General features: G+C 40.9%; 1 protein-coding gene across 3 annotated transcripts in view; it reads right to left on the reverse strand.

Annotated features, from left to right (window-relative positions):
• SEPTIN7 (septin 7) overlaps positions 1-26,596 on the reverse strand; it is a 141,409-nt gene extending 114,813 nt beyond the window's left edge. Inside the window, exon 1 of one of the 3 annotated variants that reach the window (XM_071215090.1) lies at positions 26,365-26,596. Coding sequence is in view for 1 of the 3 variants with exons in the window: in XM_058296779.2 (XP_058152762.1) it covers positions 26,365-26,425 (61 nt within the window). In the remaining 2 variants the exon portion in view is untranslated. Of the gene's footprint in view, positions 1-26,262 lie in introns of all 3 variants that reach the window. The other 2 variants (XM_058296779.2, XM_071215091.1) reach the window with 2 other exon arrangements.
• Positions 26,597-26,814: the final 218 nt, after the last annotated feature.

Raw genomic sequence — 26,814 nt, forward strand, 5'->3', positions numbered from 1 at the left:
CTTAGGCAATTCTAAATGCAGAAAACTACAGAATTACCAAAAAAAAGATTAGAGATGCATACATTTACTTGTCTACTCTTTCTTTCCTTCATAGACATAGATATAACTGTCTGGCACTTGCTGACTCAAATTCCTAATGTCTGTCATATAGCCCATTTAAATGTCTTAAATATTTTAAGTATAGCTGATATAAAAATATCTGGATTTAAAATAACATGAACACTAAATGTTACAAGAGTACATAGACACGATCTAAATATTTGCTTTGATGCATCCCTATTTTTAAGGTTCATATCTTAGTTTGCATCCCCCCAGCTCCAACCTTTTCATTGAGATTAGCAATTGTGTACTAATAGAACCAACTTTTATTTTCCTAATCCTATTCTGGATTCTTAGCTAATCTGTTTAAAAGATTATAATATTTAATACTATGAACTCACATATGAATGAGATAACTTAAAATTTAAGATTTTGTTTCTTGTTCTAAACTTGGGATTCAAATCTCATTTGTCTAGAATTATTGAACTCAACGTATGGACTGTATATCAGAAATGTAAAAGCTAATAAAAGCAAAGTCCCTGCTTATAAAGCTAAGAATCTAATGGCAAAGAAAGGTAAGATAGAAGGTAATTACAATAACACTTTGATAACTGCTATGATTTAGGCAAGCACAGGAGGATGGCTAGGAAAACAGAAAAGGAAGGATGCCTTCATCCTATCCTGAGGACAGATAGGATTTAGTGAAATATAAACTGAGTCCTGAAGGACTAGAAAGCCTTAGTCTGATGAGGGATGAGGGTGGATGCTGGAGAATAAGGTCTCAGGAAGAGAGATGCCAAGGCCCAAACGCAAGAAAAGAACATACCCCCTTTTGAGAACTGCAACAGTTCAATAAGACTCATCATATTCAGGGTCTAGAAGCTACAGCTTAGGAAAGTTAAGCAAAGACCAGATCATTAAGGACCTTGTTGTCCCTCCTAAGGATGTCCATACTAAGAAACTTAATTTAGACTTCATTTTAAAAGATTACAGAGAGACATTAAAGGATTGAAGCAGAAAAATGCACCATCACATAATTCATTGTTCAATCCCATATTTTAGAAAATTCCCACTGACAATAATATTGAGGCTATTGTGACTACTGAGCACTTATAATGCAGCTAGTTTGAACTGAGATTTGCTACAAATGTAAAATGCAGACCAGACTTTGAAGACTATGTAAAAAAAAGAATGAAAAATGCCTTATTACTAATGTTTATATTGACTGTCTTTTAAAATAAAATTTCAGATATATTTGGTTACATAAAATATACTAAAGTTAATTTTACCCATTTTTACTTTTTAAATATGGCTACTAGAAAATTTTGAATTACTTACGTGGTTATTTCTGTTGGACAGTGCTAGTTTAGGTGGGTTAGATATGAAGGAGGTGAAATGACAGGTCTCTAACTAATCTGTGGGTGGGGGTGGTAAGTTTCAGATGTTTGGCTTGAGCAACGGGATGAATGGTGATGCCAACTGTTAAAACCAGGAATCACATGGGTTTAAGGTGTAACCTGGACTTTCAGGGAGACAGATGCAGACTTACTAGTTGCAGGCAGTTAAAGAAATCTTTGTCCAATCATTAACTGTACACCATCGTAACCAAGCAAAGACTTCCATGGCCTCACATGTCAAAGAGTACAGATGTTAGAGGATTACTTTTCAAAAGTCACTAATCAAACAAACAACCACAACATACAACAAGGACAAGAAACTGTGAAGTGATGGGGTAATCTGACTTCCAGAAATGCCACATTGCGGGGAAACGGACTTGGCCCAGTGGTTAGGGCGTCCGTCTACCACATGGGAGGTCCACGGTTCAGGCCCTGGGCCTCCTTGACCCGTGTGGAGCTGGCCCATGCGCAGTGCTGATGCGCGCAAGGAGTGCCCTGCCAGGCAGGGGTGTCCCCCCCCGCATTGGGGAGCCCCACGCGCAAGGAGTGTGCCCCATAAGGAGAGCCGCCCCGCGCGAAAGGAAAGTGCAGCCTGCCCAGGAATGGCGACGCCCACACTTCCCCTGCCGCTGTCGACAACAGAAGCAGACAAAGAAACAAGATGCAGCAAAATAGACACAGAGAACAGACAACCGCGGGGGGCGAGTTAAATAAATAAATAAATAAATAAATAAATCTTTAAAAAAAGAAATGCCACATTGTATTATTTTAAATGTCTAGTTTTCAACAAAAATTACGAGACTTGCTGAAAAAAAAAAAGACCAAGAAGTATGACTGATATTCATGGGAAAAGCAATCAGACACCAACCTTAAGAAAGGCCAGACTTTGGCCAATGCTTGAAAAAGAAATAAAAGGCATCCAAATTGGAAAGGAAGAAAGAAAATTCTCTATTTGGGAAGCAAATGTGGCTAAAGTGACTGAGTTCCCATCTACCCCAGGAACCAAACCAAGGACCTCCTAGAGAAGGACAGCTGGCACCACAGGCAGGCGTGGCAAGCTGATACAAAAGATGATGCAATAAAGAGACACAAAGAGGAGAGACACAAAAAGGAGAGACACAACAAGGCAGGGAGCTGAGGTGGCTCAAGCAATTGAACACCTTTCTCCCACATGGAAGGTCCCAGGTTAGGTTCCCAGTGCCTCCTAAAGAGAATACCAGCAGACAAAAAGTGCAAATGACAGCGGGGGGGGGGGGGGAATAAATAATAAAATAAACATATTTTTTTAAAATTCTCTATTTGTAGGTAAGATATTTCACATACAGAAAATCCTAAGGCAGTCATTAAAAATCTATCAGAACTAATAAATGAGCTAAACGAAGTTGCAGGATATAAAAATAAGATCAATACACAAAAATCAATTACATTTCTATACATCAGCAATGAACATTCCAAAATTGAAATTAAGAACAATTCCATTCACAACAGTATCAAAAAGAATAAAATTCTTAGGAATATATTTAACAAAAGAAGTGCAAAATATATATTATGCAAAGTACAAAACATTCTTGAAAGAAATTAAAGACCTAAATAAATGGAAAAATATCCTGTGTTCATAGACTTATTATCAAGACAATACACCCAAAATTGATGTACAGATTCAACACAAGCCCTATCAAAATCTCAGTTAGAGGTGGAGGCGTCTTTGGGACATGGAGCTGCCCTGGATGGTGCTTCAGAGGTAATCACCGGACATTGTAAATCCTCACAGGGCCCACTGAATGGAATGGAGGAGAGTATGGGCCATGATGTGAACCATTGTTTATGAGGTGCAGAGGTGCCCAAAGATGTACTTACCAAATCCAATGGATGTGTCATGATGATGGGAACAAGTGTTGTTGGGGGGGGGGGGGGGAGAGGGGGGGTGGGGGGGTGGGGTTGAATGGGACCTCACATATATATTTTTAATGTAATATTATTACAAAGTCAATAAAAAAAAAATCTCTGTTAGCTTCTTTGTAGAAATTAATAAACAGATCCTATAAACAGATCCTATAGTTTATATGGAAATTCAAGGGATCCTGAATAGCCAAAACCATCTTGAAAAGGGAGAAAAGTTGGAAAGCTCACATTTCCTGATTTCAAAACTTACTATAAAACTACAGTAATGAAGACAGCATTAATACTGACTTAAGGATAGAAATATAGATCAAGAGCAAAGAACAAAGAAATCAACCCTTACATTTATGGTCAATTGATTATCCACAAGGGTGCTATAGCAGTTGGATATTATCTATGAATTCAAAGATACTTGATTATGTTTGTAAAGTGGTCTGTTCCTTTGGGCCTGATACCCTTTGATTGTATTAGATTCAGCTGAGATGTCTTTGATTAAATTATGTTAAGATTTGGGCTTTGATTCAACCAGTCATTAGGGCATGCAGGGTTGAGTCCCCACCCCATTGGTGGGCTGATAAAACAGACTCTCACATGGAAGTAGATACACAGAGAAGATAAACAGAGGATCCTTCAGCCAGGGAAGAGAGATGGGTCTAGTAGTTTACAGCTGACCTTGTGAAGAGACCAGAGCAGCTGAGCCCAGAAAGAAATGAGCTCCAGAGAGAGAGAAAAGCTTTATATCAGCCTATAGCTGAGATCAGAAGATGGGACTATTGAGCCTTAAGAGGAAGAAGGCAGGATGAACCCTCAGAGACACAAATGACTTTGGGTGAGAAAGTACCTCTTATGGGTACCTTAAGTTGGACTCTTTAGGGCCTTGTGACTGCAAACTTCTACCTCAAATAGTCTTTATAAAAGCCAAGAGATTTCTGGTACTTTGCATCAGCACCCCTTTTGGCTGACTAATACAGGTGCCAAAATAATTCAGTGGAAGTCTTTTCAACAAATGGTGCTGAGGCAACTGGATATCTACATGCAAAAGAATGAAGTTGGACCACTACCTCAAACCATATATAAAAATTAACTCAAAGTAGATTAAAGACCTAAATATAAGAGGTAAAAATATAAAACTTAGAAGGAAAAATATGGCCAATAAGCTCATAAAAAGATGCTCAACATTCTTAGTCATTAGGGAAATACAAATCAAAACCACAGTGATATACCACCTTCACACCCACTAGGATTTAAAAACAAAACAAAACAAAAAGACAGACAATAACAAGTGTTGACTAGAATATGGAGAAACTGGAACCCTCATACATTGCTGGTGAGAATGTAAAATGATACAACCCCATGGAAAACATATGACAGTTCCTCAGAAACACGGAATTATCCTAGGACTAGCAATTCCACTCCTAAGTATATATAAACAAGACAACTGAAAACATGTCCACACAAAAACCGTATACAAATGGCCACAGCAGCATTATTCATAAATGCCCCAAAGTGAAAACAACCAAAATACATATTAACTGATGAATGAATAAAAATATGGTATTATACATACAATGGAATATTGCTTGGCCACAAAAAGGAACGAAGTACTTTTTATATGCTTCACTCTGGATAAACCTAAAAACATTATGCTAAGTGAAAGAAGTGAGACACAAAACACCATATATTGTGTGATTCCATTTATATTAAATGTCCATAATAGGCAAATCTATGGAGACAAAAAAGTAGATTAATGGTTGCCAGGGGTTAGAAAGAGTGGGTAACGGTGAAGTTACTGACTATTGGATACAAAGTTTATTTGGGGAGGTGATAAAAATGTCCTAAATTATAAAGTTATGGTTACATACCTCTATGAATATACTAAAAACCACAAAATTGTACACTTTTAAAAGGTGAGTTCTATAGTATATGAATTTTATCTCAATAAAGCTGTTTTTTAAATGTATATTTTTTACTTTATGTATATGTAAAGTATATATAATTTACATACTTTGTGTATAATTTTTATATTTCCTTCTTTCTGACAGGTATCTTCTTATTTATGTAAAAAGAAATTCAGGATAGATAAACCAGAAACTAATGAGATTTGTTACCCATACAGATGATAGGAAAGTAGTAGAAGGAAAGTGGGCATAAGAAAAGGGTAAAAGAGATGGGGACTGGAAGGGCACATCTGAGTATACCATTTAATGTATTAATAGTTTTGAAAATTAGCACCATGGTAATGTTTCACACACAATTCCCTCTCCTCCACACCACCCCCTAAATATCAACTGGGATTTAAAGAGAACCCAAAACAGAATATAAAGAGTAAAATGAACCTGACTGTATATCAAATGAATAAAATAACTACACTAAAGAGGGTGGGAAGACATGGACAAAAGTAACTTTGGAAAACAATATTTTGACTACATACTATAAAGCTAAAGAAAAAAGGAATTATATACAAACACTATACTCTAGTAGGTAAATATTTATTAATACTCTGGTAGATAAATGTAACAGCAGTTCTGAAACTACATTTACGTATATTCTAGAATTGAGCAAATATGTACGTAAAGATATTGCAGATGAGCGGTTTCTCCCTTTTGGAGAAAGGACTTACAAATAAAGAAAAAAGAAAGGCTCCTGTGGAAATGGATTGGAAATCACCTTATCAGTAAGAATTCATGCTTTTTATGTACATAGACATGCACAGAGAAATTACACACAGAAAAAATATAGATGTCTGTATATGTATATACATAAATATATTTCCTAGCACTGTCTTCTGAAAATACCTAGAAGCAATGAAACTCCAATAGCAATAAGCACTTCTATTGCCCAGGTCCTAGTTTATAAATACTATTCTCAAATAAAAGGAACCTGAACTTCTTCGAGATATAGTGTGATTTCAGAGCTTCGGCAGGAAAAGTAATAGATGAGAAAGGAAAGTGTAAGGAAGTGATCAAAAAAAGTGATATGGAGACGGTGGCCTTGGGAGTTGCTGAGGACAGAGAGAGGGAGAAAGAGGTGTGATGTTGGGGCATTTTCGGGACTTGGAAAGAAAATGGTATTGCAGGGACAGACACAGGACATTATATATCCTGCCATAACTCACTGAATGTTCTGGGAGAGACTGTAAACTACAACATAAACTATAATCCATGCTGTGTAGCAATGCAACAAAATGTACTCATCAAATGCAATGAATGTACCATACTAATGAAAATATTGATGTGGGAGGAGTGGGGGGTATGGGGAGTGTGGTACATAGGAATTTATATTTTTTAATGTAACATTTTGTGTGACGTAAGTATCATTAAAAAAAAGTGATAAGAGATGAAAGGATGAACAGGAACCAACTTGAAAGAGCTCTCAATGATCAAATCCAGGACAATTTAAGCAACAAAACAATGACAAAATTAATGTTCATGTTCCATACTGTAGCAATTCGGTATGGTTATGAATTCCAAAAATAGATACTGGATTATGTTTGTAATCTGGTCTGTACCTGGGCATGATTAAGTTATGATGAGGGCTTTGACTGGGCCACGTCATTAGGGCATTGGGACCCCACCCCTTGGTAAGTGGGGACTCACAGATTTAAAAAAAAAAAAAAATGGAAAAGGACAGAGATGAGGGTTTTTGATGTTGGAGTTTTTTTGTTTTTTTTTAAAGATTTATTTTATTTATTTCTCTCCCCTTCCCCACCCCCCCCCCCCCCCCCCACTGTCTTGCTCTCTGTGTCCATCTGCTGTGTGTTCTTCTGTGTCCACTTGCATTCTTGTCACGAGGCACCAGGAAACTGTGTTGCTTTTTTGTTCCATCATCTTATTGCGTCAACTCTCCCTATGGGCAGCGCAATTCTCGGGAGGGCTGCACTTTTTTCGCATGGGCGGCTGTCCTTGCAGGGCACACTCCTTGTGTGTGGGGCACCCCTACAAGGGGGACACCCCTGCGTGGCACGGCACTCCTTGCATGCAGCAGCACTGCACATGGGCCAGCTCCACACAGGTCAAGGAGGCCCTGGGTACTGAACCCTGGGTCCTTCATATGGTAGGCAGACACTCTATCAGTTGAGCCACAACTGTTTCCTGATGTTGGAGTTTTGATGTTGGAGTTTGATGCTGAAGCCTTAAGCTGGAGCCCCAGGAAGTAAGCACACAGAGGAAAGAGAAGTAAGCCCTAGGAAGAGAGGAACCCTCAACCCAGAGAGAAGCAAGACCCTAGAAGAGAAGAATCCAGGAAGTCTGAACCCGCAGACGTCGGCAGCCATCTTGCTCCAACATGTGAAAATAGACTTTGGTGAGGGAAGGAACTTACGCTTTATGGCCTGGTTATCTGTAAGTTCCTGCCCCAAGTAAATACCCTTTAAAAAATACCCTTTATAAAAGCCAACCAATTTCTGGTATGTTGCATCAGCACCCCTTTGGCTGACTAATACACATACTAATATCAATAAATTATTGAGTAAATAAATGGAGAAGGATCCATTCTTCTTCTCTAATTAGAATAAGATTCCAATTAGAAAATGTAAAAGGAATGATAGAAAATCATTCATAAGACAAACAGCAGAGTAAAATGGTTGCCGGAAAGAATCATTGATAGATACTGAAATTAGTGGGTGAAGAAAAAAAAGAAAGAAAAAAAATTAGTAAAAATATGATAAGGATTTTTGTGTGCTCTGCGCCGGCGGCTTGGTGGCCGTGAAGCTGCCACGGTCGCCCCTGCTCAAGGTGCTGGCGGAGAAGCTGCGGCGCGATGTGGAGGGCGGCCCGGGTGCGCGGTGGCTGGCGCGGGCGGCTGGAACTGGCGGCCATGTGGATGCAGGGCACAGTGCTGGCAGCGGGCGGCCACGGGGAGAGGCTGCGGGACCCGAGCAGGCTCTTCTTGGTGCACGGCCTGGAGCAGGTGCGGAGTGGGCGGCCCTGCCTCGAGCCAGGAAAGTATGTGATGGTCATGGGTGTGATTCAGGCCGAGCAACCCCGAGCCGTGCCTTCGGGCTATAAAGATGACAGACCTATCTGATAATCCCATCCATGAATGCATGTGGGAACTGGAAATGGAAGTCTTACACAGGAATATTCCTTAGATGATGCTGGAACATCAAAACAACTGAGATTCTGAAGCTGTCGAGGTTCTAATACCATGTGGGTTTCATAGACATAGTACAATGAATATTTCGTAAAAGTTCCTCAGAGCTTTGGTTCATCAAAGTGTCTGGATGTAGGATTTTTTTAATGCTAGGAAACTTCACCTACCTCAGCCACCACTGCTGCCCCTTGCTTTAATATGTTTGCTGATAAAAAGCAGACGTTTTATTTTTTCTTTTAGGATTCTTTGTGTTAATATTCCCTCTCTCTCTCTCTAACACACAAATTTCATGTTGCATTTTCCATATTTTACAAGTGTAGATACTTTTTTCCATTACTGCTGTGACCCTGCTTTATGGTGCAAAATTTGACTCTCAATCATTGCCCACGTGATTAAAGTGTGGTTACGGGCAGGAAAATAGACTGCGTGAAAAAGGAATAACATCACAGCGGCACCATTTCTTCTCCTTCAACAACTTCCATGTCCAGTTTGCAAGTCAAATGGCATTTTCTAAGTGCAGGCACCGCGGCCGTCTGGAAGATACAGCTCTTTCCATTCCCACTCAGCCATCTAGGATCATTTCCCGCTAGATATGGAAGGTGACACCTGCCATGCTGCCTTCACCATGAGATGTTGAAACACGTTCAGACTTTCTTTGATGACAGATGCCTTAGAGTGGCATTAAAATCAAGACTGGGAAGGACTTTCAGGCCTTAACCAAACTTCTGCCTCCCAATTTTTGGTGAGACGCCATGAGGGAGCAACCTCCTGGTTTAGAGTTCTTACGTCTTTTTGTGAGGAGTGGCTCGTGTTGTGGTTGTGTTGAACGTTAGGCTTCCACTCTCTGCCTATTACCCAGGCCTCAATTTTCTTGAGCTTGTGAATGTCAAGGGAGTCGAATTTTGTTCCAATGTTGCTATATCTTTGTCCAGGTTACTGAAGTTCTACCACCAATAAATGGTTTTATATGCCCAAAAAAAAAAAAAAAAAAAAAGTTTTTATGTAGTCTAAAGGTATCTCTCCATACTTATTTTTTTTTAAGATTTATTTATTTATTTCTCTCCCCTTCCTCCCCACCTCCCCCCCGCCCCAGTTGTCTGTTCTGTATTTGCCGCGTCGTCTTCTTTGTCCGCTTCTGTTGTCAGCGGCACGGGAATCTGTGTTTCTTTTTTTGTTGCGTCGTCTTGTTGCATCAGCAATGAATTCCCCTGTCAGCAAATTATGTTCTAGGATTCACAGAAAACAAGAAATATTTGAAGAAGCAAGGACAAGAAAGTATGAGCATGAAAGGACCAGCAAAGAACTAAAATCTAAAATACAAAAAAACTCATACTACTCAAAAACAAAGCAAATTACCCAATTTAAAAAGAGACAAAAGATTTCAAAGGAAATTTTTGCCAAAGAAGCAGCATGGATGGCAGAGAAGCACATGAAAAGATTTTCAACATAATTAGTCATTAGGAAAATGCAATTTAAAATCATGAGACAAAGACAAGAATACTAGAATGACTAAAAAAGAGCAATCATTCCAAATGTTGGTGAGGATGTGAAGCAACAAGTTCTCATACACTGCAGGTAAGAATGTAAAATCGTTCAACTACTTTGGGAAACAATTTGGTAGGTTCTTTAAAGTTAAGCAAACACTTAACACATAACTCAGTAGAAGCATTTGCTCCAGAAAAATGAAATAATTTGTCATCCTCATTGCAAATGAAATTTAATATGGAAATATGTAGGAATTGTATATGGATACAAATCGTGTCGTTTCCTCCAGCCCCAAACTAGAATCTGAATGACAAAGCTCCAGCTTAGGTTATGACTATAAAAAATGGGACTGGGCAGTGGTTCAGTGCCTGCTTCTCACATACAAAAAAAATGCGGAAGCAGATGTGGCTCAAGCGGTTGAGCGCCCAACCTCCTACATTGGAGGTCCCTGGTGGCCCCTGAAAAAAACAAAAACAACAAGCAAAACAAGTGAAAAAACCAATGCAGGGGAGCCAATATGGCTCAGTGGTTCATGTGGCTTCCAACATAACGAGGTCCTGGGTTCAATCCCCCATCGCCAGTACCTCAAAAAAAAAAGGGGGGGAGGGGTCTGCAGAATCAAGAAGGGGGTGGGTGGGACACATTTTACCTACTCAATGAACAGGTTCATCTAATTTCAAAGAACGTGTTCAATAAGGAGGAAAAAGCAATAGTAGATACATAAGAAGACTTAGACATTCCAGATGAAAGTACATTTCATAAGTCAATAAGAAAATAAAGTTGCCCAAAAAGGCAATCTAACTTTAGGCTGCATTAACAGACTTCTACAAAACAAAACAGTAGATAGTCCTATTCTGATCTATATAATTTTAAGATCACAAGATATTTGGTTCCTGATGACAGCTTACGAAATAAGAACACACTCAAATTTTAAAGGATTAATTTTATTCCATTTTAATCACTCACTACTACACCCTGTGCTCTCTCTATGCATGCAGTCTGTATTTTGCTGTAGCATACTGAAAACATAGCAATTTTATCAAGAATTATCAGTTATTTCAGGTATGTAGTGTATCTCTCAAACTAGTTTTTTTTTCTTTTTAAAGATTTATTTTTGGGGCGGACGACTTGGCCCAGTGGTTAGGGCGTTCGTCTACCAAATGGGAGATCCGCGGTTCAAACCCCGGGCCTCCTTAACCCATGTGGAGCTGGCCCATGCACAGTGCTGATGTGTGTTGTCTGTTGTCTGTGTCCATTCGCTGCGTGTTCTTCTGTGACCGCTTCTATCCTTATCAGTGGTACCGGGAATCTGTGTTTCTTTTCGTTGCGTCATCTTGTTGTGTCAGCTCTCCATGTGTGCGGCACCATTCTTGGGCAGAATGTACTTTCTTTCACACTGGGCGGCTCTCCTTACGGGGAACACTCCTTGCGCATGGGGCTCCCCTATGTGGGGGACACCCCTGCGTGGCAGGGCACTCCTTGCGCGCATCAGCACTGTGCATGGGCCAGCTCCACACAGGTCAAGGAGGTCCGGGGTTTGAACTGCGGACCTCCCAAGTGGAAGGCGGACGCCCTATCCATTGGGCCAAGTCCACTTCCCTCAAACTAGCTTCTTAAAGCCACTGAAACCATTTCTTGTCAGAAAATCAAACCCCATGACCCATAAAATGTTAGACTAATAATGGGTTTAGCATTGCTCACCTCCTTCAGTAAAAAGAAATATAAATATTTTAAAAGTACTAATTAAATAGCAAAAAAAAAAAAAAGTACTAATTGTTATCCGTTCTTTCAAAAATTTCTACAGCTTCCCTAAAGTGCAACACCAAATACGAAAAGAGAAATTAGGCTCCTAAGGAAGTACTTTTAGAAAGCTGTGTAATCAAACTAAATTATACTTCTATTCAAATTCCTGACAAATGATAAATTTTCCTGTATGATTATAAATTTATACTTCAACCAAAGACTTGAAAAGCCAGTCCTGTGAACTACTACTAAACAATAAAAATTTGTTATTTCAAAACTAAAAATTCAAGCTTTTTCTACAATCAAGGTCTTAAAACTTTTTTTTTAAAGATTTATTTATTTATTTTTCTTCCCTTCCTTCCCCTGCCCCCATTGTCTGCTCTCTGTGTCCATTCACTGTGTGTTCTTCTGTGGCCACTTCTATCCTTATCAGCGGCACCAGGAATCTGTGTTTCTTTTTGTTGCGTCATCTTGCTGTGTCAGCTCTCCATGTGTGTGGCATCATTCCTGGGTAGGCTGCACTTTCTTTCACACTGGACGGCTCTCCTTACGGGGTGCACTCCTTGCGCATGGGGCTCCCCTATGCGGGGGACACCCCTGCGTGGCACAGCACTCCTTGTGCACATCAGCACTGTGCATGTGCCAGCTCCACACGGGTCAAAGAGGCCCAGGGTTTCAACTGTGGACCTCCCATGTGGTAGGCAGACGCCCTATCCATTGGGCTATGTCTGCTTCTCATTAAACTCTTATTTCAATATAAATGCAATATTCTACTAAGATAATACTATATACAATAAAGCTAGAGATCAGTGGCGGCTCAAAAAAGCATGCTACCCATTGCAATACTATGCCACCAACAATACTGGTAATATTAAACATAAAACAATAACTGAAACAATGAAAACCAAGGCATTTTGAAGTCTGTTTGGAAGATAATACATTTTTAAAAATTAAGGGAAGCTTAATATGTGGCTCAAGCAGTTGTATGCCTGCCTACCACACGGGAGGTCCTGCGTTCAGTTCCCGGTGCCTCCTAAAGAAGACGAGCAAAACAGAAAGCTGACGCTGGGCTGGCATGGTAAGCTGATGCAGCAAGATGACACAATGAAGAGAGACAACAAGGAAACACATTGAGACACATAACAAGCAGGGAGCAGAGAGACTCCAGTGATTGGGCATCTCCCTCCCACATGGGAGGTCCCAGATTCAGTTCCCAGTGCCTCCTAAAAAGAAGACGAACAGAGAGCAGACAGTGAGCACAAAACAACGAGGGGAAGGGGAAGAGTTAAATAAATAAAATAAATCTTAAAATAAAAAAAAATTTGTGAGTGCACCTATGCTGTTACCTGCTAAAGAAATAGACTTCGAAGTCTGAAATAAACAAAGTATCATCAAGGACTTAGATGGTGGAAAAGTTGGCCAGGATGGGTTGTTTTGATCTGGGCACATTCCTCAGATGGGGCTTCAAAATAAATAAGAACAGCAAAAGAACAGAGGCAAGAAAACTTAACATGATTTGATCTAAGAGGCAAAGGCAAAAAAAGGAGAGCCTTAAATGACCACCTAAGTTTTTAATGAAAGAACATTCAGCTAGAGGTGAGTTTCAATATATGTTATATCACTTAGTGCTATGCTCTGGTGGTAAGTTACTCAACCATCCTGAACATTAACATTGGAATAACACTTTTCTTCATGAGGTTCAAGTTTAAATGAAATAATATAAAGGATTTGGCACTTTCCACATACTAAGTACAATAAATACGAGTACAGTAGTTGTGCAACAGATAATAGCTACTATTAAAGCCTCTAGCCTTCTAGATAACTGGTTCTCAAACCTGGCTGAATCAGAAGAACCTACAGAGCTTTTGTAAAGCAGATTCCTGGACCCCAGCCTAGAAGTAGGGAATTAGAATCATGCTGGTGGGGCCCAGGAAATGATATTTTTAACAAGAATCCTAGGAGCCTAAACTATAAATAATGACAAGATAACTCAAGTTTTGCCACAGGCCAATCACTTTACAAAAGTGGTGTTTTAAATATAATAACCTCACATAGATTAATTAAATGAAGAGACTGGTAGCAATAATATAACCAATGATGTCCTCTCTTCATCTTGGCTGTTTTCTAATCTGTTCGAATGGAGTCCTCCAGCTAACAGCTATGCTTAGAATACTCATTCTTCAATTAAAAATCAATGGCACTGGCTGGTGATGTAACTAGAAAAAGACCTTGAGGGAAGCGGACTTGGCCCAATGGATGGGGCAACTGTCTACCACATGGGAGGTCCGCGGTTCAAGCACTGGGCCTCCTTGACCCATATGGAGCTGGCCTCCGCGCAGTGCTGATGCGTGCAAGGAGTGCCGTGCCATGCAGGGGTGTTCCTCGCGTAGGGGAGCCCCACACACAAGGAGTGCGCCCCGTAAGGAGAGCCGCCCAGCGCAAAACAAAGTTCATCCTGCCCAGGAATGGCGCCACACATGGAGAACTGACGCAGCAAGCAAGATGACGCAACTAAAGAGATACAGATTCCTGTGCCGCTGACTACAACAGAAGCGGACAAAGAACTACACGCAGCAAATGGACAAAGAGAACAGACAGCTGGGGGGGGGGGGAAGGGGAGAGAAATAAATAAAATAAATCTTTAAAAAAAGACCTTGAATAAAAGGGGGAAATGGTAAAGGCAAATCAGTTTATATGGCTAAGAGACTTCAAAGTGAGTCGGGAGGTCTCATTTACACACCTCAGCAGAATTTCAGAGAAAGCCAAAGTAAACTCCAGATAGTGGTGCTCCTGAGGGCTACAGAGACACCCAGGTCCTATGGTCATGGCAAATGGCTCTGGAGTTCAGTGCCTTTGCCAGTGGGCCCTATTGTGGAATTTGTGCATGTGTGATGGAGTTGGATTCAGATGTGACTTCTCTACACATGCCTCTTCTGTCACTTTTACTAACCTGTGGTTGGCGCTGGGGGGTGTATGCCCAGGAGACTTGAATCTCCGGACTGTCCATGTGCCAGCTGGGCCCTGAGCCTCAAGAGCTGCAACACCTCCTTTCCAGTTCATTGCACTTACCCAGGTCAGCTAACAAAGAGGTGAGAATGGTCAACCACCACACCAAGGAACCAAAAGAGTCTACAACTGCAAGCAGATAAATCCCATCAATCAGCCATGTGGGATCTAAGCTCCCTCTCAATTTAAAGATGGACTGGACATCACCACTCCAGGGTCCCCAAGATGGGAGTTATAAAATACAGATTAGAGTGGATTTACTGGTATTCTACTATACAATTATTGTGACTCCAGCAATGGAAGAAACTGTGTCACTGATGTGGAAGCAGTGGCCACGGGAGTTGCTGAGGGCATGGCGAGGGAAGAAGAGGTGTGATATGGGGATTTTCGGGACTTGGAGTTGTCCTGAATGATACTGCAGGGACAGATGCAGGTCATTATATATCCTGCCATAACCCAATGAATATCCTGGGAGAGAGTATAAACTACAATGTAAACTATAATCCATGCTGTATAGCAGTGCTCCAAAATGTATTTATCAAATGCAATGAATGTACCACACCAATGAAAGAAGTTGTTGATGTGGGAGGAGTAGGGGGCTGTGGGGGGTGGGGTAAATGGGAATCTCACATTTTTTAATGTACCATTTTGTGTGATCTATGTATATTCAAAAAAACAGCAATTAAAAAAAAAAAAGTCAAGCAGAAGAAAAAAGGTTCCAGAGGATGACCAGAAGTGTAAGAAAGGAAAGAACAACAAATAAAAAGTTTAACATGTGGAAAACATTGTATGATTTCAACTTTGTGAAATAATCAGAATATGCAAATACAGAGTCCAGAAATTAAAATACCAGGGGTTGGGGTTGGGGAAAGGAGTAGGGAGCTAATGCTTAATTGGTACAGAGTTCCTATCTGGGATGATGGGAAAGTTTCAGTAATGGAAGGTGATGAAGAAGACACAAAATTGCTAATGTAATTAACACCACTGAATTATATATCTGGAAGTGGATAAAATGGGAAATTTTAGGTTGTATATATGTTACCAGGATACAAATATAAAAAAAAATTAAAAATCCACAGAACTGTGCAATGCCAAGAGTGACCCATAATATAAACTATGAAATATAGTTAATAGTATAATCATAATTATATTGTTTCACCAACTGTAACAAAAGTACATGAATGCAAAATGTTAATAATAGGGAAAACTGAGGGAAGGGTATATATGGGAACTCTGTACTTTCTGAATGGTGCTTCTGTAAATTATGCATTAATGATGTTTTATGTTTATAAACCTTTACAGTTTCTAAAGTAAAAAGAAAAAAAAAAAAAAAGCAATGGCTCTAGTACTAGATGTGTATGCATGTAAAACTGGTGTATTCTGAATAAAGTCTATGGACTATGCCCTCCCCAAAAAACAAAAACATCTCCATCAGGCAGGCATCAAACTCCCTTATTCCCTTGACATTTCCCTTACTCCCAGCCACTACTAATGTTGATGGTGCATTTATCTCATACAGTGCTGTATTTGAATGTTGGAGCATTATTTCTGCATTTCCTCTATGTTGACCAAATTTTTGGATTTTCAAAAAGAAAGGAGCTGCTACTTTGCAGTGAATCTAAAATTACACCAAAATTTAAATAAGCAAAATAATAAGGCCCCTCACCCCCAATCAAGATGATGGAGTGAGATGCTTTAGGGTTCCATATCACTAGAGAAACTCTGAACAACCAGCAAAAACTGGCAGAGGGAAGCGGACTTGGCCCAATGGATAGGGCATCCGTCTATCACATGGGAGGTCCGCAGTTCAAACCCTGGGCCTCCTTGACCCGTGTGGAGCTGGCCCATGCACAGTGCTGATGCACGCAAGGAGTGCCGTGCCACGCAGGGGTGTCCCCCAAGTAGGGGAGCCCCACGCTCAAAGAGTACGCCCCGTAAGGAGCCACCCAGCGCGAAAGAAAGTTCAGCCTGCCCAGGAATTGCACCACAACCCATGGAGAATTGGCACAGCAAGATGATGCAACTAAAAGAGACACGGATTCCCGTGCCACTGACAACAACAGAAGTGGACAAAGAAGAACACGCAGCAAATAGGCACAGAGAACAGACAACTGTGGGGGGGGGGGGGGAGATAGGGGGGGAAAGGGAGAGAAATAAATAAAAACAAATCTTAAAAAAAAAAATCAACTAGCAGAAACATCTTTCTCAAAGCTCCAAAAAACAATTAAAAGCTTGCAGATACAGGGCAAGCACTAAATCCAGAAAAACCTTCTCAAAGGACATAAGATCTCATGGTTGGCCTCTCCTCTACCCCTCACCACCTCATGCATGTGTGCACAATCTGCGTGAAGGAATGAACCAAGATACATGTAGCCAGCTCACTATCCCACAACTTGCCCTGTATGTAAAAGACAGCACAGAAAGCTCTCCCACAAGAATGCTATAGGAGAACAGTCAAATCATGACTGCCTGGAGCAAAGGAATGCTGGGTGTAGTACAAAGAGTGCAGTGCCTGGGACACAAAGAAACTATTTTTGGTTGGTAATGCCACATTTTACTTACTACAGGATCTAAAAGGCAAATGCATAAAATGTAATGATAAATCAGAATTGTACAATCAAATCATGCATTAATGATGTTTTATGTATAATCATGTCATCTGTGACGAGACTAGAGTAGGGGATTGCGGGGTATAGGTTCATAGCTTATATATACTATCAAAGCAAATAAGAGTGCTACAGATTTAGGATGTTAAATTTAAACTCCATGGTAACTACAAAGAAAATACCAGAGAATATGCAAGCTCATAGAGACTGAAAGTAGAGTAGTTTGCCAGGGATGGAGGCAAGAGTGATGGGGAGTTAATACACAATAGGTGTAGAGTTTGTTTGGAGAGATGGAAACGTTTTAGCAAAGGTAGGTGATGAGGGTACAGCAATATTGTAAATATGATTAATCCCACCGAATGGTATGCTTGGGAGTGACTGAGATAGAAACGTTGACGATGCATGTATTTCCATAATTAAATTGGGAGAGAGAAAGAGAAGGAAAGGAAAGGAAGGAACTAAAGAGACAATGGCAATTAAAAGCAATACATAATCCTGGATAGAATCTAGCAAGGGAGAAGAAAAGGTTCAAAGAGACATTACTGGGACATTGAAAAATTGGAATATAGACTATAAACTTTATATCAATGCTAAATTTCTTGAACTTGATAATTGCATGTAAGATGGCTACATAAGTGGCTATCCTCGTTCTCAGGAAATACACATGGCAGTACTAAGTGTTTAAGGAGTAGGATGTATACATCACCTACACTCAAGTGTTCAGTAAAGGGACGGACAGATGGATGGATGGATAGGATGATACAGCAAATGTGGCAAAATAGGGTATTTGACTTTCTATAGTTTGAAAGTATTCCTAAATTTTAAAAAAGTTAAAGAAAATTCACTTTCAAAAAATAAATAAGGGAAGCGGATGTGGCTCAAACGATTGGGCTCCTGTCTACCATATGGGAGGTCCAGGGTTTCATTCCCAGGGCCTCCTGGTGACAGCAAGCTGGCCCATGCAGCGAGCTGACCTGAGCTGAGAATCGGCCCCCATGGTGAACTGGCCCCAGTGGAGTGCTGGCTCGTGCAGAAGCACTGGTCCGCGTGGCAAGCTGGCCCATGTGGAGAGCTGGCACAGCAAGATGACGCAACAGAAGAGAGACAAAGAAGAGAGACAATAAGAGACGCAGAAGACCAGGGAGCTGTGGTGCAAGATATTGAGCACCTCTCTCCCACTCCAAAAGGTCCCCCAGGATCAGTTCCCAGTGCCTCCTAAAGAGAAGATGAGCAGATACAGAAGGCACAGCAAACAGACACAGGGAGGAGACAAGGGGGGGCAGGAGGGGGAAAAAAATAAATCTTAAAAATAAATTAAAGAAATAAAGGGGGCTATGTTTACATAATTATCTTTTTAACAATACAGCTCCATGTTCAAACACAAAGTATTTGTTTTTGACTTGCCAGCTAGGTCACTCTAGTTCTTTTTTGTCTCACCATTGAATTAATCCTCTCCTAAAGTAACTAATTATCCTGTATAAGATAAATTTTTACTTTTATTTTTTAAAGATTTTTTATTTACTTCTCTCTCCCCATCCGGTTGTCTGCTCTCTGTTTCCATTCGCTGTGTGTTCTTCTGTGACTGCTTCTATCCTTATCAGCAGCACCAGGAATCTGTGTTTCTTTTTGTTGGGTCATCTTGCTCTGTCAGTTCTCTGTGTGTGCAGCACCATTCCTGGGCAGGCTACACTGTCTTTCGCACGGGGCGGCTCTCCTTACGGGACGCACTCCTTGCACATGGGGCTCCCCTACGTGGGGGACACCCCTGCATGGCATGACACTCCTTGCGCACATCAGCACTGCACATGGGCCAGCTCCACACGGGTCAAGGAGGCCCGGGGTTTGAACCGCAGACCTTCCATGTGGTAGACGGACGCCCTATCCATTGGGCCAAGTCCGCTTCCTAAATCTTTACATTCTAATACAGAACCCAATATGAAACTAACTAGTTCTATCTAGTATCACTAATGTCACCTTTTCATGCTAAGTTCACATTTCTCCAAACTTAAAGTGTTAACTACTTACTCAATTCACCATTTCCAGCCATGGGAACAGTACTACGACATGTAGAGTTCTCCTCTGAGCATCTACAATTTTTGTAAACCACACAATGACCTACATATTTTGGTCTTGGTAGTTCTTTTCTATTTACACATTAACACTATTTTATACATCCACAGTACAGAAGACATTCCTACTTAAGTTTATTTCTTTTTTGGCCAAGACACCAATTATATAGAATATAGCCTGGAACCAGAAATGGAAATCCAGCTCAATACTTAACAGATAGCAGACTTACAAGAAATAAAACAAGAAATAAAAACCTGAGCAATTAAAAACACAAAGACTTTTAACAGCAAACTAGATAACCATGAACTTCAAAGACAGAAGGTGTACAGATCCATGACAGCAGAAAAATGAGAAAAGCTATGTTTACTTAAAATATATGTTCTATCAGTCAATAGCCTCACATAATTTGCCACAGCACAAAACCAAATATTCCTGATGATGATGATGAAGTCACCAAGTTCATTATATTCTACTAGAAGTAGGAAAGCTAATCAGTTTACATATAAACAAACATCTCTCTTCAGCATGTAAGAAATTAAAATTAAAATGAATACCCAAAAAAATAACCAAGGGAGGGGAATATTGTTTTTTTAAAATATATTTTTATTGACTCTTTTTTTTAAAGATAAATAGCACACACAAAATGTTACATTAAAAAATTAGGTTCCCATATACCCAGTCCCCACCCCTGAACATACTCTTCTCTTTATAATTCTAAAATATTTAAACTTTGAAATGCCCCCCAAAAATAAAATGGCTAGGTCAATTATGCTGTCAACATTGCACACTATGTACAGATTTAAAAAGAAACTGTAGGGAAGCAGCTTTGGCTCAACGGATAGAGGGGCTGCCTACCACATGGGAGGTCCAGGGTTCAAACCCAGGGCCTCCTGACCTGTATGACAAGCTGGCCCACGTGCAGTGCTGATGTGTGTAAGGAGTGCCATGCCACGCAGGGGTGTCCCCCGCATAGGGAAGCCCCCCACACAAGGAGTGCGCCCCATAAGGAGAGCCGCCCAGGGCAAAAAAAAATGCAGCCTGCCCAGGAGTGGCGCCCCACACATGGAAAGGTGACGCAGGAAGATGATGCAACAAAAAGAGACACTGATTCCCCATGCCGCTGACAAGAAATAGCAAAGGGACAGCAGACAACTGGGGGGGAGGGAGAGAAATAAATAAATAAATAAACTAAAAAAAAAAAGAAACTATGTTAGTACATCAAAAATTACATTGAATATTGAACAATTAAGTGTAAAATTAGCTAACGAAGTACTTTTACATATATTATCTCTCAAAATATAATACACATTAGAGGTTCTCAACCCTGGCTGTTCTTCAGAATTACCCAGAATATTTAAAACCAAATTTCTCTCCCATCTAGTGAATTAACAAGCCCACATGTCATGTGTGTTAAGTGTGGCAAGTGTTTCCAATGCCTGATGAAGGTTAAGAACCACTAACCACTAATATACCACTAATTACAACCATGAAAAAAATACATGCAATTTAAGAAAGAGCTCAAATTAACCTGGAGTGGTTAAAAGTTTAATGTTTTTTTTTTTTTTTTTACTTCTGGTCCATTGTTTAAATTAATCATATGAAAGTAACTATGTATATATATTGAATGTTTTCTTTTTAATTAAAAATGACATAAAATGTTGATGCCTAATTGGTATACTAGTTTTTGGAAAATTTTTCCTTGTATAGATCAATACAAGGTTAAGTGTAACAAATAAAATGGTACTCATTTTTTTTTTACAATAGTATAAACAGAAAACACTAAGATAAAATTACTATAAGGATTTTGCCTCCTCTTACACAATGGTCTTACTCAAAACATTTACAGTATTTAAAACTGCTTGACAATATATGTCAAGACCTTCCTCAAAAAGAACTCTACTACAATTTGAACAGGCAATTTGAATAAAGATACAAAGTGTCATTCATGCTAAGAAACTGTAGAATAACCCTATGTCCGAAACAGTTACTGCTTTGATATGTACCAGCAGAAATTTTAAATAAACAAACATTTTAGTACTACTCAAGAAATCCATGACCTAGGTCTAACTCAGAAGGATGTGGAAGTTTTACAAGGTGATGGTGTGGAACAAACATTCCAACTTCCTTCAACTCTGCTCACTAAATCCCAAATATCAAGTCTTTAAAACAGAACAGACAAATTTACTGCTCAATCTACAGTTTTTGCTCAATATGGCAGATTCACCTGCTAAATGTAAAATTTCAAAGTACAAATTAATGCATTTACAATAATCTTAAATATGGCTATTTACCATCCTAGATGGCTCTATTATTCCACCCTAGTATGTTCTCCAGAACTCTCAAATTCATGTTTTAAACTTCCTGTTTCAGAAATGGTACCATTCATCCATTCGCTCCAACCAGATAGTTAAGATATCCAACATTTGCCCTAATATCTCACAGCCATTTCTTTCACTTCTAAAATGCATAGGACAGCCCCTTACAACAAAAAAATTATAAAATCCCAAATGTCAATAGTTGCAAGATTGAGAAACCATGCTTCTCAAGCTGCCGAAAGCACTCAATAGTGGCCCTAGAAGTAAATAAAAACAACAGAACTAACAAGTTAGGCCTAAAGGAGAGTCAATTTATAATTGATGGGGAAGGAGGAGGATCATTTTTATGTTTTATATAAAGCAAATAAATATGAAATAAAATGCAAACATCACATGAATGCCTAAGATTACAAATGCCTAAGGAGGAGGATCATTTTTATGTTTTATATAAGGCAAATATGAAATAAAATGCAAACATTACATGAATGCCTAAGACTACAAAAAAAAAAAACTTCAAAAAAATATAAACAGGAGTAGTTTCAGGATATACCTCCAACCCCAACCCACAGGGTACTTACTAACTCTCCCCTGCTTTATAGGTACTTTGAAGGCAAATTTTAAGAAGCATTGGCCTAAAGAATAAAGTAAAAACCTAATCAAGACAGACAAGACTTTATCTTTAGCCACCCTCATTGAGATTTTTAGGGCTATTGAACACGGACTATTCAAAGTGTGGTCTGTGGACCAGTAAGCCAGTCTGTGAACTGTTAATGGGTTTATATCAGAGAAGTATAGAAACTGAAAGCACAAAAATGGAAATTTTATAGCAATTTTATGTCTACTGGATCTAATAATAAAAAATGAGGCTTATATTTTGTCTTTATTTCTTCATTTTTCATTTTAATTTTTGCAGTAGTTATATTGTATTTTACAATAGTATCAGTGCACAATGGGTTGGAAATTTCAAAAAAGATTCCTTCATCAGTTTGAAAAGCACTGCCCTATCCCATACTGATCGATAAAGCTAGTAAGTAGATAGTCAGGATTTGTACCCATGCCTGTCTGAGACCAAAGTCCATGTTTTAAATCATTTTACAGTACATTTCTATTACCATTAAGAGCTGGACTGCACCAGGTACTAGTTACCAAGGACTTTTTGTGTCTAGCCTAAGGCCTTCAACACTGAAAGCAAGCCAAGCTGCTTCTGTAGCCCCTTTACCTAGGCCCATGCACTAAACCTAGCTCTCTAGAATTCTGATGAAGCAAAAGGACAAGAGAAGGCAAAAACAAATAAAAGAGCATTTCTCCTAAATGACTAGAGCAGCCACTGCAACTTTTTCTGAGACCCACCCTGGTTTTTACCTTGGCTTTGGGGATGGCCTCCTCCCAAGCAGGAATACCCCAGATCTCTCTTACCACACTGGTTACAAGGAGTACAGAAACCTCAAATAAATAAATACAGAATAAGAAAACCCACATGCAGTTAATAGCCTTAAAAGTCTTCCCTTCTCACACCAAGACCTCCAACCTTATCCCTAAGATCCCTAAGTTCTAAAGGCCTTAGACTTTACCCATATCCATATATGCATTCCCCGCATGTTTTTCAAACTTCTTTGACAGGATCCTTAACAAAAAGTAAAATTAACATCTTAGCCCAGTACACAATAGTGGCAAAAATTCAAGAGCAAAAAATACTTATACCAAGTCAATGTACTACGATTTTCTTGATTTCAAGGCCCCCTAATGAGTTGCAGCCTGCAGTCTGCAAAACACTGCTCTTCAGTCCAACAGTCTACATTTAACATGCATTCATCTGGCAAGTCAAATTCATAATCATACTACCTTAAAATTCTACTCCTCAAAAATACTTTTTCTACATCACTTTCCATTGTACAATAACTCTTACATCATTTACTGTCCAAACTTAGTACAGAAAAAGAAATATATAAAAAGTTTGCCTCAAAACTCAGTAAATGCATTTACTGCTAAAGTTAAAATTTTTTCCATTTCTAATCCAAAATTGAAGACAGCTTATTAGCTCAAAATGTGAAATATGGTTCTCAGCCAGCAATTTAGTCAGGTAACAATACTCTACTGGCCATTTCCAAAATACAGTTGTTGGGGAATGAGTCATGCCTCCAAAAAAGCACGTTTAGGTCCCAACCCCTGGTCCTGTGGGTGTGAACCCATCTGTATACAGGACTTTGAAGACGTTATTAGGGACTGGGTGTAGCTCAGTGGTTGAGTGCCTGCTTCACATGTACAAGGTCCCAGATTCGCTCCCCAGTACCTCCAAAATAAAACAAAAAACATGTTATTAGTTGAGTCATACCCTAACTGAATGAGGGTGGCCCTTAATCCAACATGGCTGAAGTCCTTATAAGTAAAACAAACTGGACACAGAAGAAGCAAGAAGGTGGAAGTAACAGAACACAGAAGAGAAAGAAGACACCATCACATGCACTGCCATGTGACAAGAAAGCCAAGGAATCCAATGACTGCTGGCCATTATGGCCATTAGATAAGAACCTAGGGAGGAAGCCAGCCTTTTTGCCTCTGAAACCATAAGCCAATAAACTCCTGTTAAGCCAAACAATTGTATGGTACTCAATTTTAGCAGCCAGGAAACTAAAACACACAGTCTATAATCTATATGTATACCATCATATATCGGAAGTGTGAAATCAACTTGTTCTACCACTATCTTCATTCTGACTGTTCCCTTCATCTGATCACAACTGTTACTAAGACCTTAAAAACCACAGATCTAACTCCCCTTCCCCATCAAAGTTTTGTTGTTGCTGTTGTTGTTGTTGCTGTTGCTGCTGCTGCTGCTGCAATAGCCTAACCTCTTGTCCCAGACCAGCTCAGAAGTTCTGGCAAAGATTTAAGATTATTACAGGAAAATATGCAAAACCAAACAACCACTTTTATGAAAACTTTTGAAAAAAGTCTCTTGACAATACTACCTTCCCTGAAGTTATGTATGTATCTTAAACACAAACCAAAATTTCTTAAACTAAACTTAGATACAATATTTTTTCTATAAATTAAAGTCTACTTTAACATAACACAAAAGCCTAAGCCTAAGAACACATGTGATATTTCTAATACATGCAGTTAAAGGACCTGGCTACCTCATACTGTCCCATCAGTGACACAGTACTACCATGCAAACCATCTACGTAGCTTCCACATTTCTTTCAAAGCGCCACTCAACCCTGTTTCCTCCAGCCCCACTCACTGAACAGCTGGGTAGAGTTGAAAGAAAGGGTTTCCTGCCCTCCCCCCTTGCATCTTTCCTTGCTATTGGGAGGATAAGGGATCCAGCTCAGTAACTGCTTACATCATGCTAAGGCACCATCCTTCAGTCTATCAGGATTCCATAAATTCCATCCATACCTGTACACTTATTACCTAACAAGAGATTCCTCCCCAACTTGCATATAAACTTTGAGGGGGGGAAACTGGGTGAACACATCACTTGCATGAACATTAATATAAAACAAGTGAAATGCTTTTCATTTAGATTATCTGTTCATTTATATTTTCAAGGGAACTCAGGGAGATATCGTTCCATTTCATCAATAACAGCAAAAAAAAAAAAAAAGAATTCTGAAAGTATAACAAAAAATTCGCAAAAATAAGTTTTTATTTCAGTAATCAAGTAAACACCTGGACGTCACAAATTCTTTCCCTACATATTATAAAAGCCCTGATTTGAAACAATGTACTCTCAAAAAGTAACGTAGCAAATGGAAATCTGAGAAAAATCTCAGTTGCTCGTTTCATACTATACACACAGTATGAAATGGAACTCAGGAGTGGAAAATGTGAATGAAATGGCCTTGTTCTTTTTTCCAATACGTGGGGGCGGAAAGGAAATGAAAGGGCTTCTTGAGAGAATAACTGACCATACTAAATTATTTTCAAAAAATAATTTCCTTTGACTTTTACCAGTCCGTATCTCCACTCCCTCTCTTTTCCAGGGACCCTTCCCGCCCCTTCCCCCTCCTCCGGGGGGCGCTCTTCCCAGACGTTCCCTTTCCCTAAGCGAAGTCAGGATCGCCGTCCTAAAGGCTCGCCCGCCGCCCACCCGCCGCCGGGGCCGAGCCCCCGAGAGGCCGGGAGGGGGAATCGAGTACGAGGCTGGCGCTACCGCAGCCGCTGCAGCAGCCGCCTCCACTCCAGCCTCCGCCCGGTGCATCCTTCTTCCTCCCTCCCCGCCGCCGCCCTCCCGGGGCCGAGCGCGCACACACATCCCCACCCTCCTCGCCGGGCCCACTCCCCACCAGGGGACTTCCGCAGAGGGTGCTGCGGCCGCCGGCGGGCCCCGGAGGAGGCTGAGGGGCAGGGCGGCAGAGGAAGGCAAGGGCTGGGCACAGGCGACCCGCCGCGGGCTGCCCCGCCGCGACCGCGGAGGCCGCCGCTCCAGTCTCCCCGCTCCCGCGGCCCGCCCGCCGCGACACAGGAAATGCCGCCGCCACGGCTCCCCTCACATTCAATTCAAACTGTCACCGCCGCCGCCTCCCCTCCCCCTAGGCCCGCCGCCGCCGCGCCCCGGGCCCACTGTCGCCCCCACCCCGACCTCCCCTCGCCGCTGCCCCCGGCCTCGCCTCAGGGCGTTCCCGCTGCCCGGTCTCACGGCCGCACAAGGCCCCAACGTCCGGAGCCACCGGCCCCGAGCCCCGGCGGCCCAGAGCTGAGACTCACCCATGGTGCTGCTGTTGACGCTCCTCTCCTCAGCAGGAGCGGATCTCGCACTGACCGACATCCCCTCCCCCTCCGCGACAGCTCAGGCGCAGCGTAGCCCGCCGATTCTCCAAAGCCGCCTACGCCGATTCCGCGGCGTAGCCGCCCGGCGTCGCTCACCCGCTTACGCACGCGAGAATAGGCGGACTCCTCCACTGACTCTCGCCTGACTCCCGCTCCCTCCTCTGCCCCCCCACCCGCCTCCTCAGACGAGGCTTCCGGGCCGAGCAGAGGCTAGCTTCGATCTCGCGAGATTATTCCCTTGCCTGCCCCGCCGTTTCTCTCCATTTCGGGTATGACTTCATCGGCCTCGGCGCCGTTTTGCTGCTCGGGCCTAACCGCCATGTTTAAATTGGCCGGATTTGGCATCAGCGGGGTCACAGAGTGGCGGGCCTCATTGCGTGTTTCTTC

Source organism: Dasypus novemcinctus, chromosome 5, assembly GCF_030445035.2.
Source record: "Dasypus novemcinctus isolate mDasNov1 chromosome 5, mDasNov1.1.hap2, whole genome shotgun sequence".
In the NCBI taxonomy this organism is placed as follows: Eukaryota; Metazoa; Chordata; class Mammalia; order Cingulata; family Dasypodidae; genus Dasypus; species Dasypus novemcinctus.